This window comes from Asterias rubens, chromosome 8, assembly GCF_902459465.1.
Source record: "Asterias rubens chromosome 8, eAstRub1.3, whole genome shotgun sequence".
In the NCBI taxonomy this organism is placed as follows: domain Eukaryota; kingdom Metazoa; phylum Echinodermata; class Asteroidea; order Forcipulatida; family Asteriidae; genus Asterias; species Asterias rubens.
The window spans coordinates 12314942-12330178 of record NC_047069.1 but is presented as its reverse complement, the minus strand read 5'-3'; the positions used below and the strand labels follow the sequence as shown (position 1 = coordinate 12330178).

General features: G+C 37.4%; 2 protein-coding genes across 3 annotated transcripts; both read left to right on the top strand.

Annotated features, from left to right (window-relative positions):
• Window positions 1-1543: 1543 nt before the first annotated feature.
• On the top strand, window positions 1544-5288 carry LOC117293842 (60S ribosomal protein L9-like). Its single transcript, XM_033776300.1, has 4 exons — window positions 1544-1648; window positions 2231-2436; window positions 3586-3799; window positions 4843-5288. The coding sequence occupies exons 1-4, from the start codon at window positions 1603-1605 to the stop codon at window positions 4950-4952; spliced, it is 576 nt and encodes a 191-aa protein (XP_033632191.1). The 5' UTR covers window positions 1544-1602; the 3' UTR covers window positions 4953-5288.
• A 1452-nt stretch (window positions 5289-6740) lies between these two features.
• On the top strand, window positions 6741-14445 carry LOC117293985 (protein YIPF6-like). 2 transcript variants are annotated; one of them, XM_033776501.1, is made up of 7 exons: window positions 6741-6822; window positions 7710-7832; window positions 8637-8715; window positions 10433-10475; window positions 10841-10975; window positions 11574-11731; window positions 13032-14445. In XM_033776501.1, exons 1-7 carry the CDS (start codon window positions 6790-6792, stop codon window positions 13148-13150), a joined length of 690 nt encoding a protein of 229 aa, XP_033632392.1. In that variant the 5' UTR covers window positions 6741-6789; the 3' UTR covers window positions 13151-14445. The 2 variants fall into 2 exon arrangements, with proteins under 2 accessions (XP_033632392.1, XP_033632391.1); XM_033776500.1 differs by having other exon boundaries at window positions 6789-6822; window positions 7689-7832.
• The last annotated feature ends 792 nt before the right edge of the window (window positions 14446-15237 follow it).

Genomic DNA, 15237 nt, shown 5'->3' with positions numbered 1-15237 from the left:
TCAGGATTGTGATAATTTTCAAGGTTATGAAACCCTGTAAATTAATCAGCAAATCAATGCCTTTGCTCTGACACTTGATTGATAATGAAAATATGATCATTCAATGAAAACATGGATTTGTTGACTTATTTATTTATTTATTTATTTTTTTTGTTCAACAAAAACTTTCAATTATTATATTTAATATATTAAATATAAATTAACAATTTTGATTTTAATTTAATGATTAAGTGCTCATTTGAGTTAACGAAATTTATAATTGTGTTAAACTTGCGATACCGTTCACAAATAATTTTGGTATAGGTAATTACTGAAATCAATTGTGAACTTAAATAAGTTTTTTTTGTTTATTTTTTATAACTTTCCGTATGGCGCCACCACTTTTTCACTCATTTTTACAAAGAGGGATACCTCATTGAGGTAAATGAGACACTATTATTTCATAACCATATCGAAATAAATAAGTTCTCTAAAATTGTTAGGGGTTGGTGTGCTTAACATGCTTAATGACGGCATTAAGCGCTTTATACACATGTTTTAATATTATTCAGTATACTTTTATTTTTTAATATAACTCGCTCAGACATTTCTGCTGTGGCTGACTTTTGAAGTGAAAAAGTTGAGTTTTTGAATATGTGACATGATCTTCACATTCACAATAATCTTTTTTGTTGAATTAGCTGGTCTTCATTTTTGGCACAAGCAGCTTGCGCTCGGTTTTGCTCTTTCAATGGTTGGTCACCATCTCGGCTATTTGCCAAAATAAACTTTTCCCAGATGCAGAATCCCCTGCAACTCTGGCAACTGCTGCAGTAAGCTTTAGTAATGATCACTTAGGCCAAATTAAAAAATACCAGTTGATCGTCCGGATTTTTCAAAAAAGAGGAGGATGAGGGCCTTACTATCTATTTACTATTTACTATTTTTTTTCAAGATGGCCGCTTAGTATTTCAAATCAAACAGCCCACCAATTCTCAGTCTGAATCAACCGCAAACTTATTTATTTACCTATTAGTTGCAAGAAGACCTGCACGTTAGATTCGGGAAAGCGTCTAGGCAAGTCCTTTTGAAAAGATTGATTTTTTTTTTTTTTTTTTTTTTTAAAATAGTATTTTAAAAAAAAGGATGCGGCCCAAAAAGGATGCGGCCCCCACTTGTCGCACACTTTTAACCGTCTGTTTCATAAAACAATATAGTGAATGCCTACCAGCAACTCTTTTTAGTGTTATCCGACCCTATTAGTGTTAGAGTTAACACAGGTCCTCATGCAACTAATAGGTATAAAATAAATTTGCGGTTGATTCAAACTGAAGAATTGGTGCACTGTTTGATTTGAAATACTAAGCGGCCATCTTGAAAAATAAATTAATAGTAAATAATAAATAATAAGGCCCTCATCCTCCTCTTTTTTGAAAAATCTGGACGATTAACTGGTATTTTTTTTTATTTGGCCTTGACCATAACAGCTCAGTATAGGGTGCCTTGTCAAGATTACAGGGTAAGCATTTCTCATTTGCTCTAAAACTTAAATTAAAAAACTCAAGTATTCTAACATATTTTATTTTCTCTCCATTTTTTTTTTTTTTTTTAATAGTTGCAGCCATGAAGACTATACTGGCATCCAGATTTGTGGAAATCCCTGAGAATAGTAAGCACTAATGTACATTTCACCTAATGTGATAATCTGAGGCAGGGCTTACCAAAGATTATAGAGTGCCGAAGGCGCAAGATGCGGAACTGAAGCTTTATCTATTGTTGGAACGTGAAATACGCATGGGCGCCATTTCAGCAAGTGAATGTTTTGTTTCCCATTGATAGAAACGGTCATTGTCTACACTAATCTGCACTAATCTATTGTTGTATCAAAAGAGTTACTTGCCGAAATGCCGTCCAGTGGGATTTCACATTTCAGCCCGAGTTCCGCATCTTGCGCCTACGGCGCTCTATAATCTTTGGGGCTTACCCTTGTCTGGATTGGCTCGTCGTTCATTTTGTTACTGTAGCCGCCAATATCGCATTATCTAAAACTTCACTCTGACTCATTTTTCTGAGAACTTCCTGTGGGCAAGTGAAAAAAACGCCAATGGACTACTTAAAAACATGGTTGGGGGAAAAGCAAATGTCATTTGTTAAGCTGAAACCTTATTTGTTTGATGGCTTGTTTAAAGAAATTAGACAGAACACCAAATGTTTCATTTTGAATGTACATTTTTTTTTTCTCTGAATATAGTTGAGGTCACAATCAAGGCCCGCCTTGTCACGGTCAAGGGGCCACGCGGGACCTTGGTCAGGAACTTCAAGCACCTCAGTGTGGAGCTCATGAGGATCAGCAAGAAGAAGATCAGAGTGAACAAGTGGTTCGGGACCCGCAAGGAGCTATCATGTGTCCGCACTGTATGCACCCACATTGAGAACATGATCAAAGGTGTCACAATGGTAAGTATTTAGCTTGGCTATACCATCACAAGTTTATTTAAAAAACCCCAAACCAGGCAGAATCATTCAACCTAAAAGAATATTCACGAACAACTACCCCAATAGACCTTTCTCACGCTGTCGCCATCTTGGTCATTAGGCCTGGGCGAATTATTCGAATATCCGGTTAATGGCGAATAGGTTTTCCTATCCGTAACCGCGAATGCCTTTTTTTTTCGTAACCGGATATCCGCATAGGGTGCGAATACCTATTAATAAACCGGATAGTTCTGTAATTACAACCAAGTAATCGGATATTCTTTAATATCCGAATATCCGCGGACGTCGGGCGACAACTGATATAAATGTTTTGTCTGAATCCTTATGAAACTTCTATTAAGACAGCATAAAACAGCATAAATTAAGTATTTAACTATGCTCACCTCCATGAAGAGTTAAAACAATGACATTTCCGACGTATTTTGTTCAAAGATTATACACGTTTTCCTTCACGTAGAGTCAATCACGATCAAAAGAAAAAGCAAATCACCATCTTTAAATTAGATCCGGTCATTTTTATGAACGAACCAAGTGACACTGTCTAAAACCAATAGCCCCCTCTAGCGGCGAAAAAACTATTCGAATATCCGGTTAATTTCGGATAGTTGGCCAGCGGTATCCGAATAACAAAAATTTCACTATTCGTCCAGCACTTTTGGTCATGTTCCCTGTTTCCAATAGTAATGAATACTAACATTCATGTCGCAAACATGCATTGATCGCATTGAAAAACTTCATTTGTAACTTTATCCCAAAAATCATTCACTTTTGTCAGGCTTACCAGATTCATCATATTATTGGAGTATTATTATTATTTTGATGACTTTTTTGGACAGAGCGTTTCAGAGAAAGATTCTGTAAGCTGAACTGTTCACAGGCTTGGAATTACGCTGATGCCACAAAGGCCTTGTCCTGGTCTAGGCCTTGGTGCCCCACCAAATGTTTCCCATGGCCCTTAAGGTTTTCCATTAGAAGTGCCCTTTGCTAAATAAAAACGGCCTGGCCCTCTCAAAGAGGAAATTCCAGGTTTTTGTTTAGTGACTTTCCTTTGTTAAAGCAGTTCTATCTGCATTGACTATAGTGTAATTTTGTCTTTCCATCTCCTTGAAGGGTTTCAAGTACAAGATGCGTTGTGTGTACGCTCATTTCCCCATCAACTGCGCCATCCAAGATGACAACAAGCTCCTTGAAGTGCGAAACTTTCTCGGCGAGAAGTTCATCCGCCGCGTCTACATGAAGGACGGCGTTAAGTGCACGATGTCCTCTAAGATGAAGGATGAGCTGATCATTGAGGGGAACGATATCGAGCTGGTGTCACAGTCAGGTCAGTTGGGTATAAAATCAAGAGCAATTCAATGTCCTGTCACTCTGTGCTATTAATGTGTCATATTTTTGACCGCCTGATTGTGCTCTCAATAGTATTTTTATCACTTCCGGGGGTATACGTGATTCGTCCAGCAAAGTTTGTATCGCGTTATGTCACTTTTGTTGTGGCGTAGTTTGAAGTTGCTTGGTTGTCACAGCGTCTTATTGTCCGTGATGGATATGATGTCAGTGGTGGAAATGTGTTCCAGTCTTTAATAACTATTTTGGGTATGAATGAATTTACCCGGGAAGTGATACAAAATGTTTCAGGGCGCCCTCGAGCCGTCAAGCAGGCGGCACATTAAAGTTTCTATCCATGGTTTTAAAGCTGAAGTTTTGTGCTGGTCTAAGTCAATTTCATAGAGCTGCTTTAAGCAGAAAACACTGCATAAGCAATTTTTTGCTTGGCAGAAGTGAGCATGCTAATCAGTTACAAATTGTACTTGTGACATGGAAGTGTGGCTGGTAACCTTATTCTGGTAAGCATAATATTGTTGTGTTCAGCTTGTTTTTGTGCTCAAGCAGCTCTAAGAAATTAGGCAGTTATGGTTTACTTTTAATGGGCAAATCAGTTTTGCCTTGGTAAGGAAGCATCTCGACAGTTGGATTGGCGGGAACATTCTAATGGAAGACTTTAGAACGTTTGGTTGAAGCAGATTTACTACCGTACTAGGTACGTGCAAAGGTACATTGTTTACATAGTAAACAATGTTACATTGCTTGCATACATGAGCAAGAACAATGGATTTTACCTGGTAAATCTGCTGCCACCCAGCACCCCAAAAGCCTCCTAACGAACTGAATAATTATTCCAGCACATGTGCATGGACAATTCCATACTCATTATGCGCGTTTTCTTTTGTGAATTTTGACAAGTCCTTTCTGTGTTTTGTAGCATTTTAGGGGGTGGGGGGGGGGGGGTCCTGATACAGATTTAGTTCTATATCTTAAGTCTGTCAGTGGTTTATTTGTTCTCCTTCCGTTCTTATTTTGCAATTACAGCTGCCTTGATCCAACAGTCGACCACAGTCAAGAACAAGGACATCAGAAAGTTTCTTGATGGCATCTACGTCTCAGAGAAGACCACCATTGAAGAAGTAGCCCAGCAGTAAATACAACTTCAAACTCTTCATACAATCCAACCTGCCTGCAACACACACACACACACACAAAGTGGATACTATCTATAGGATGATACCAATCGAAGGACCCAGGAATGCCACAAGAAGCTTCAGTAAGGTGGAGAACCAAGATTGCAGATTTTTTTCTGAGTCTTAACATCTGAGAGAAGAACCTTGGTTTGAATTTCTTGTGAATCTGGAAATAATCCTGAAAATTGGTGGACAGACTTGGGCATCATCGTTTTCACTGTGGACTGATGATTGAAATGTGGGAATTGTTTATATTATTGCCTTTCATTGAATAAACAAGATGTGAAAGGAAAATAAAATATCCAGTGTGCTTTGTTTAATTTGTTTTGTATGAAGTTATGTATTAACAAACTGCTTTACATTCAACTGTTGTGCCCCCCCCCCCCTCCAGTGTAAAATCAGTGCCTACAATTAATGGGATGTTTAAAAAGATAAAAAGGGACCGTTATGTTTAGTCCCAAACATGAATGTCGATTATCTTTTTAAACTACCAAACATATTGTGTTTGTTGACCATGTAACCTTGGACATCCTGTGTTTACAAAAAGCACTTCCTATAAGGCCGATTTGTACACAGTTTTATAAAAAGAACGTGTTGCATTTCATGGATAATGCTCTGATCGATTTTCATCAAATGTTGGTGTGAAGAAACTTGAACAGCTCTATGTATAACTCAAGAATTTATGTGTGAATTTTATGCGAAATGTAAAATATGGCCAGTGTGTAGTATCTTGCCTGTCAGGAAATGATCTGGAATGTAAGGTCGCCCTTTTTGTAAACAAAGGTTACATAGTGTTCTCCAACTTGTAAAATTAGTTTGTTGCAATTTTCTGTAGCACCAGCCACCTTTAATCAAGTCGTGTTCCCCCCATGCCTCATCCTTTGCCCCACCTTTCCAAGTTCATGTATTACAAAGTTGGACTGCTATCTCTAAAATCTCTGCTAAAACCTTTGCTGCTCAAAGAACTTTGGGGAGGAAGTGATCATTATACATGGTTTATTGTAGGTGTGCCATGCCGTACACTATGGGATGTGAATTTCGACCTATAACTAGAAATCTCTGTTTTTAACCCCCCCCCCCCCCCCACCCCCTCAACAACAACAAAAGTTATTGGGTAATTAAACAGATAAATCAAAAAAAAATAAGCAGTTTTTAGAATGAAACCATATTGCGGCCAATATTGCAGAGTTGAGGATAATGTAAGACAGCAGGTTTCTTCGGGCTCGCAAGCTTTCACGCTATCTTGTTGGTTGACTTGTTCACTTGTCAACCTTGCGGTATGATAATCTGGGGGAAGGGGCGTTTAGAAGTCAAGAATGAAGTAAACCATTCCCAAAATAAATCTTGTAGGGATGAAGTTAACACTTGAGATGAGACGAGTACTCGTTTGGGGGAGGAATGCTACTAATTAAGTAGAATGCCACTTAGCATTCTACTTAATTTTTGTGTGAAAGTTTAATATGGGGGGCGTGTCAATCTTCAATAGCAAGCACAAGAGAACAATTTGTCTGAATGTGTTTTCTTTATGATACAAAAGCTCTATACTCCACATACAATGGAGATTAATTTGTTAATAGCTCTATTTAACCATGGAGGAAGAGGAAGCCTTGGGTAAAACAAAACATCAGCTCCTTGTTTACAATTAGTTTGCAAAGCCAATAGAGGGCGCTATACATTTGTCTAGTCTGGTGCAAAGAATTACCCAAATATTTGAACGGTTTTGGGTTTGATAACACGGGAAACCATTGGCATATACTTTTGTGTAGAATTTTTTTATTTTTCAGCAATATTCTTCATCATGGCAGACGTGGCAGTAGATTCGTCGCTAAAGGTTCGAATGTTTTTTAATTGAAGATTCGCGTGGAAGATAGGGATAGTTCTGTTTTGAGATTCCGTATTTTGTTACACTACCGTTTTTGATAGTAATTTACTTTTCAGTCCAATAATCAACTAATTTAAAAATTATTAATCCGAGTCACCACAGTGACAGTCACAGAATCAGAGCAGGTCAATTATTAATTGAAATCAAATAGAATGTGTTTCGGTTGGTGGATGCCCATGTTTGATGTTGTTACTTGCAAATGTTATGGATAGGCAACCAAATTAAATGTGTACTCCATGTAGGCCTATGGCCTAAATGACCATAGGAAAGCTTGTAAACAAAGAAACTAAATGGTGTTTAAATCGGCTTGAAAAACCATTTTTAAACATTTTACCAAGCAAGATATGTCATTTTTAATTTGAACACAGTTTTTAGTTGAGTTACACAGCATTGTTCTTTCAATCAAACAATTATTGCGAATTTACAATTATTCACCAAGTTTTTTAGAAAATCAAATATCTACACCAGACCGCCCCAACAAATTCGGTATCATTGAAAAGCTTGTAAATGTAATAAGAGGAAAAACAGTCAGTAGTCTGCCTGTGTAAATTGTTATGGTTTTCCCGTATTTATTCAGTCTTTGGCCGCGATGGAAAATGTATTTTTTATGATTATAATAAACCAATTGTTTGACTCACCCAGGGGGATAGTAAAGGAAGGGTTTTGACCCACCCAAAGCTGTTTTTACTCGCATTTGCAACCACTAATTTTCAAACCCTGGTGGAGTATGGCATCGCAATATTTTTGTTCCCATGGTTATTTACAAACCTGTGTACATTGTCTACAGAGTTTAAGTTCATTCTCTTTTTTTAAAGAATCTGCAATTTTTTGTACAGTTGGATAACAAGTTCACAGACTTGGAACTGGAGCATCCCGTCGATGGAGACATCACAGTCCCAGGAGCACCTGAAGATGATTCTGAACCATCCACACTCGATGAGCCGGTCAGGGAAACAGTCGTAAGTATTCAACGTCTGGAATTGGTACCTTTTAACTGGACATAACTGCAATTTTTTCCATTTTCCTTTTTCTGTTTACATTTCTTCTCTTTCTTTTTTATATCTAATGATTATTATGACAGTTTGTTTTGTAAGTGTTTAACTAATTTATGTAATTTGTCACTGCTTTTATGAATAACAAAATTATAAATACAAACAATAATTAAAAAATTAAAAAATAAAAAATAAAAATACAAATATTCAACATCTGTAGTTATTTTGCATTCAGTAAAACAAAACAAAAAAATCATTTCATCACTTGCAGAAAGAAAAAAAAAATCAGTTGACACTCACAGCCTGGTTGTGGGGCCACAGTGGCTGATTTGTCATGTTTGGTGTGGTGGGCTTTACAAATCCTCTCCAGTTGGTCTTTTTGCAAATTGTCAGGGCACCCTTTTTCAATCTGTACTTTTGTGGTTGTTTGTGTCCTCAGAGAATAAAATCTGTGTGGAGCCAATATGGCTCATCTTTCCGGTGTTTATACCCAGTTTCATCAACATTAAACGACTGAGAATTTGTCTATTCCCCCCAGACAGGATACCAGTCCACTGAGGTTACTCCCTAGCTCTCGCCAGCACCCATTTACACTCCTGGATGGAGAGAAGCAAATATGATCAAGTGCATTGCTCAAGGATGCAAAAGCCAAGTGTCACAATTGACCAGACCAAGACTCAAATAAAAAAAAATAAGTAGCACAAATGTTTTAGTACTTTACTGATTGTTTTAGCTTTCCCTAAAAGGATATTTCTTTTATTTGTTTGGCAGTTGCGAGATATTAAAGCCATAGGGCTGAAGCTGTTCCACGTGATGTACCCAAAACAGAGTAAAGCACTTCTTAAAGAATGTAAGTAACAATTTAAACTTTAGCTTGTGACAAACAATCTAGAACCAATAATGTATGCACCTATAGATTGTTTGTTTGTTTGTTTGTTTGTTTGTTTGTTTGTTTGTTTGTTTGTTTGTTTGTTTGTTTGTTTGTTTGTTTATTTGTTTGAATGATCTTCCCATCAAGGGAACTCTGCAAAATAAACACCAAGCTCACAACAGCCAATCTCTCTCATTCAAACATTGGGTTAACGTCTATGATTATGAATTACACAAATCAAGAAATTGTGATTCAGTAACTAGGCGACAATATTTGTGACTTGCTCTGTGAAAATGAGTCAGATGTAGGCAATTTCAGGAATTTAGTTACTGAGTTACTCCTGTTTGAAATTAGCCACTACACCATTTTTTGTGAAAAACGAATTACAAAAAAATGATATTTTAAACTACCATTGTGTGCAAAAGGATACAAATTAGACATAAGTATGATAGCTTTATTGCCTAAAAGTAATTGTTCTAAAGGTTAACCATGCAACTACTAAAGATCTTAAAAAGAGAAAGAAAAAAAAACCATTAAACTGTCCATAACTTATGGGCGACATGTGACTCATTTTCACAGAGTGGGTCACATTTATTCAGTCATTGTGAAAACAGTGGCTAGCTGGGGGATTCCAAACCCACACCCATGTTATTGCAAGTCCTGCAGTCTAGCCACTTGACCACAGCGACACAACAATGGTGGCATGCAAGAAAGGGGTCTATGCTGGGATTATTTTCATGAGATGCTAGAGGGCTGTGTTGTCATTATAGGGTGCGTTCGTTTAGCTTCCCTGGGTTGACCCCGGTGTGTGGCGGTTTTTTTTTTCCAGGACAAACGTGGGTAATTATCTTCACACGTTTGTCCTGGAAAAAAAAAACGCCACACACCGAGGTCGACCCAGGGAAGCTAAACGATTGCACCCAGGCCTGATACTTCAAGGAGGCAACAAAGGCGATTGCCTCCGTTGCCCCTTGCCATTGCCTTGGTGCCCTTGAAATGCTCCAGTAGAAATTTACAATTTCCTCATAGGGTGCCCTTTGCCAAAGAGAAAATGCCTTGGTGCCCTTGTCATTTCAAAAACGAAGCATACAGCCCTGTGCACCCATAAAAGCAGGCTTATGGCTGTACATGTTCATGTACATGGATGAATAAACTCTCCTCAGTCTCACCCAAGCACTCTCAATAGATAAGACATACATTACTGGATAATAGTTCATAAAAGGCCCTGTTTGTGCTCCAGTTCATTACTGATGGGTTTATTTACTAAGTTTTTAAGTGTATTGACTATTATATTTCTTAGCTTGTCATATTTCTGGTCAGGTTTTAAAATAAGTAATGTGTTATTAAGGTGTTCTTTTTTTCTTGTTTTTCTTGGAGCCTTTTTTTTACTGTAAGTAATTTTTAGCATTTTACATTTGTAATCTTTATTAACAACTGATATGCTGTGTCTCTAGTCACTATTGTATCTTTGTAATTACAACTGTATAGTCCTTTAAATTGTCAAAGCATAATGCTGTTTTATTATTGTTATATTATTATTAATTCCAACTGCAGACACATGCCTGATTTGATCATGATGCTCTTCTAGGCCATTGTTGGTATCAAAAGTTAACATGGTTAAACTTTTCATGTAATTATAAAGTGCTCTTCATACATTTCTCAACAGTTTTGTCCTCATGTATTTCTTTCATTCCAGGGGATCTGTGGGGACCTCTTGTGTTGTGCACACTTTTTGCAATGTAAGTTATTATTATCCCTTTCATCGGTCAATTTAAATAAATTTGTGTCTGGTTGCAATTTAATTGTTATTCGAGTAAGCACTGTATAGTCATTTATGTTTGAAAGCACAAGTGTTTTTATTTTGTTAATGCAATTTCTCCCAAACGTGCTAAAAGCCACTCTTGATAAAAGCTTAGAAAAAGACAATATTTATTATGAAACCATATTATTTATTATGAATACCTCCTGAATTGTAACATCTTGGGGTTCACAATTGTAGAAAAAAGTAAAAACCAAGGCCAGCTAGCTATTTTGTCATGGAATTTTCATACCCATCAAATTTCATAAAAGTTATGTGACAAATTTGAATTGTCTCTCATTTTAGGCTACTGCAAGAGTCAACCACTACTGATGATAAGTCCCATGAAGCAGTCAACTCTCAGTTCTCTGAAGTATTTGCTCTTCTGTCGTTCGGTGCCATCGTGGTTGCTCTCAATTCTAAACTCCTTGGAGGTGTCATGTAAGTGAGGGGTAGGCTACCTCTGTGAAAATTGGAAGGACATGATCGTTCTTAGTCCTTGAGTGCCTCTTGTCAACCTTGACTAGAAACAAATTTGTACTGCCCTCGTTGATTAAGCCTTTGCACGTGTTTGGTTCAACCGCTTTTCAGACCAAACCGCTTCTGACTTGTTGGTTTGGTTAGGATTGGCGTCAAAATGTGGATTCTAAAAAATAATCAAAAAACTAATCATATTCTTCTAAAAATATAAAGCATTCTGGACCAAATTTGGCAAGTTTAGAATGTTTGTTAGTTGATGTTCGTTGTTTTAACAGCTCTAATGTAATAGTGCAATCTGGAACATTTTAAATTATGTTATTTTTTGATTTATGATTTTATGAGTTTAATTTTAAATCTAAACCCCAAGATACACTAGCTTGTGCATGGAACCCAAAAGCTTGAAGATTTAGAAAACGTGATAAAGAAAGGTTCAGTTTGGTATTTGAGAAGAAAATCTCAAACAGTGAAAAATTTGGCGGCTGATATAGTTCTTAAAAACGCACACTTACTTTTTATTATGCAAATGTTTGATTTTTTGTAATGTTTGTCCTCCATGCAGTTCGTTCTTCCAGAGTGTTTGTGTTCTTGGTTACTGCATCCTGCCCCTTGTCATCAGCCTCATTGTCTGTCGTCTCCTCGTTCTGGCCGGAGACTCCACCATTCTGTTCTTCATCCGACTGCCCATCGTCATCTTTGCATTTTTGTGGTCAACTTTTGGTGAGTTCAAAATGTACTGAAAACATTTTTTAAAATCCCAGTTTTAAATAGTCTAATGGACCCCATGTATTGATTTAATCCAGCCATCCAACTATCTTAGAGTCAGTATAGGTAAACTGATGATTATATCAGAGTCTTATCTAGCGCACGTATCTACCAAACAAGGTGCTCAAGACGCTGAGTATATACAAACTCTCAGAAAGATAGGTTATTGCAGTGATGAATTCTGAGACCCAATTAGGTAGCACCTTATAAGAGTTTACAAGGTGCTACGGCGCATACAGCAGCCACAGCCAGGAACACTAGGGCGAACCCAGGGTTATTTTACATGCTTTACACAACACATGGGATCAACAGCTTAACATCTTATCTGAAGGACGAAGCAATGGTGAAGTGTCTTGCTTAAGGACACAAGTGTCACCGCTGGGGATCAAACAATGGAAATGCACAAATCTGTACAGGCGCTGCACAGGATTGTCAGACTAGTCCCCTGTTGTTTTTTTTTACCGCAAGAATAAAGACAGGCACTGGTCTTTCAGACCCGATGATTTCATTTGGTAAACATACTGTCCGAGGAGGGGATGTGGTTTGTAATGACTACAAATCTAATCTCTGTGTGAATGGGATGCAAGGTCAAGGGTACATCTTGCAGTGTCCTGCCAGGTGCGCAAAGGCTGGTATTGACCCCTTGCACGCGCGCCACATGCGGCCACTGTGCCAGGTTCACCATTTTGGTGGTCAATAGGTTTATATGTAAACGACGCGTCGCCTTAAATGTGCACTTCGCTGAATAACGCACAATAATGACATTGCCCACCAGTATGGCGCATCCAAGATATTCTGATGATGACGTCAGGTGAATTGGGTCAATGTGGCGTTACTCACGAGCCTCGAAGTGTGATATCAATTGTTCAGGCTAAGGATTAGCCAATGAACAGCCCTCTCCTTACCTTGACACGAGGGAGCCCTCTTCTTATCTTGACACGGGGGCTCTCTGCTCAAATAACGCCATGCTCATAAGGTCTATTCCCTTTCAAACAAGATATCTATTTGTAATTGCTTCTCTTCAAATAAGGGACCAAAAAATGTTTATATGTTCAATTTGATTAGTTAGAAGAATTTACAGAGCTGGGGCTGCATACTTCTTAGGAGTTGAGATGATTTATGGATGTGTTTGACTCAATTGGCAACTGTGGACGTTTAAACAAAACGTAATAAGTACAAACTTTTATATATTTACTGTTATATTATTAATTTTGAAACATAACTTTGTATTTATTGTTTTTATTTAATTATTTAGCTTCACTGGCCTTTCTTGCCGACAGCCAACCACAGCACAGGAAACTCCTAGCTGTCTACCCCATCTTTCTCTTCTACTTTGTGATTGGCTGGATGGTCATCTCACGCAGTAGCAGCTGAGTACTGAAACAACCAATCACATTACGCGTTACAAAAGTAGTTTTAAAGTAATATATGAAAGAAGAGTTCACCAGTGTAGTGGCCCAGTTCTACAAACAGAGTATGAAATCACTAAAGGTTTGGTTGTGCAACTTCTCCTAAGTGTGGCTTTGCGCAGTACAAATCAAGTGGTGCATTTTTTTCGCGGCTGTTACCAATAACTGTTTCCATCATTGGCAAGTGATTATCCAATGGCCGATTCAACAGAAACAGTTATTGACTACAACCACTGTGCTGTAATTTCAACATAACAGCCTCGTCTCATATCAGGATAAACAAAATCAAACGCTGCCATTTTTCACTAAGTTTAAGATGTAGGAAGTCCGGACTCTGTGGCTCTGCTGTAAACAATGTCATGTTTAACACATGCTATTAAAACAGTTTCAGGATAAAGTGATAAACCACAAGGGAAACTGACTGGGTAAATGTTTAAATAAGTTTTGGTTTGAACAACCTTCAACCTTTGGGTGATCATGCAGCACTCTACCAGCTGAGCTATCTACCCCTATTGTTGGGGGTCTCCTTTTTTGTTGTATGTTTGTGCGGGGTACTAGTCAGAAGCTATTCATTCTGTGGCTTCACAGGATAAAGATCTTTACTTGTTGATGGATCATTCACTCTCTTTCCTTTGCTTGACCCTAGCAGTATTCCAGGCTGATGAATTCCGCCCAACATTCAGATTCTGTATTGGTAAATTGATAAATTCAGCCATACTTATTACGCAATTGTTAGTTATAGATTGTAAACTTACTGGCTGAAGATGGGCAGAATATGCAACAGCTCTTCTCAGAGCCATAGTTTTGCTGAAACCACTTACCCTTAAAATGACCTTTGTGAAAGTTTGATATAAATTTTGGGAAGTCCACTTTCAACTCGTGCATGCATTGACTACAGTCGTTGGTTCTAGAAATTTTATTTGAAAATTTTAAAAGAAAAGTAGAAATTTACTGGGTAAAATAATTGGCATTACAAGTACTTTATAGGCACTAGTATAGGGTTAACCCGAAGGAGACCATTTATTTGTTATAACCAATCATCACCATAGGCCCATACATGGCTAGTTTTGTTGATTGTTTTACCACAGTACTTTCACTAAAAGTGTCTGGGAAATTAATACAGAACATATAGTGGGTTTTGTTTTAAAAGCACATACTATATGAACATGGGATACTTAAAGACAGCAGACACTATTGGTAATTGTCAAAGACCAGTCTTCTCACTTGGTGTATCTCAACATATGCATAAAATATCAAACCTGTGAAAATGTCAGCTCAATTGGTCATCGAAATGGCGAGATAACTATGAAAGAAAAAACACCCTTGTCATATGAAGTTGTGTGCTTTCATCAGAAGCTTAATTTCGAGACCTCAAATTCAAAACTTGAGGTCTCGAAATCAAATTTGTGGAAAATTATTTCTTTCTCGAAAACTACATCACTTCAGAGGGAGCCGTTTCTCACAATGTTTTATTCCGTCAACCTCTCCCCATTACTCGTTACCAAGTGAGGTTTTATGCTGATAATTATTTTGAGTGATTATCAATAGCGTCCACTGCCTTTATCTCAACTGGAACACGGTCAAGTCTTGTACCAAATGTCCAATGCGACCCTGAATGGACGCATTGGAAATTTGGTACAAGCTGTTTGTATCCGCTGTGGTCTAAAGCTGTCATGGCTGTGCTCAAAATTTAGTGGTTTTTATGGATAATAAATGTTAGGTATTTATTTCAAACCTGCGAGAACCACCACCCACACTTAAATTTAGTTACAAACATAAGCGGTTTATGGTAAGTACTTGTTTATTTTATAAATTAGACAATTTAAAATGTCATTTTGTCAAATTTGGCATGACAAAGCTATACAGTTTTAGAAAGTAAAATTGCATTCCTACAAAAGTATGACTAGTAGAGATTTTAAGTGGGTCTCAAATGCTCTTTGTTAAGAATTGTAAAATATTTGTTACTTTTCATTCTACTTTACTGTATATAACATTATGGGTTTGTTTTTTTGTAATTGGTGATGGCTATTTTACATTTTATGTATACTGTTT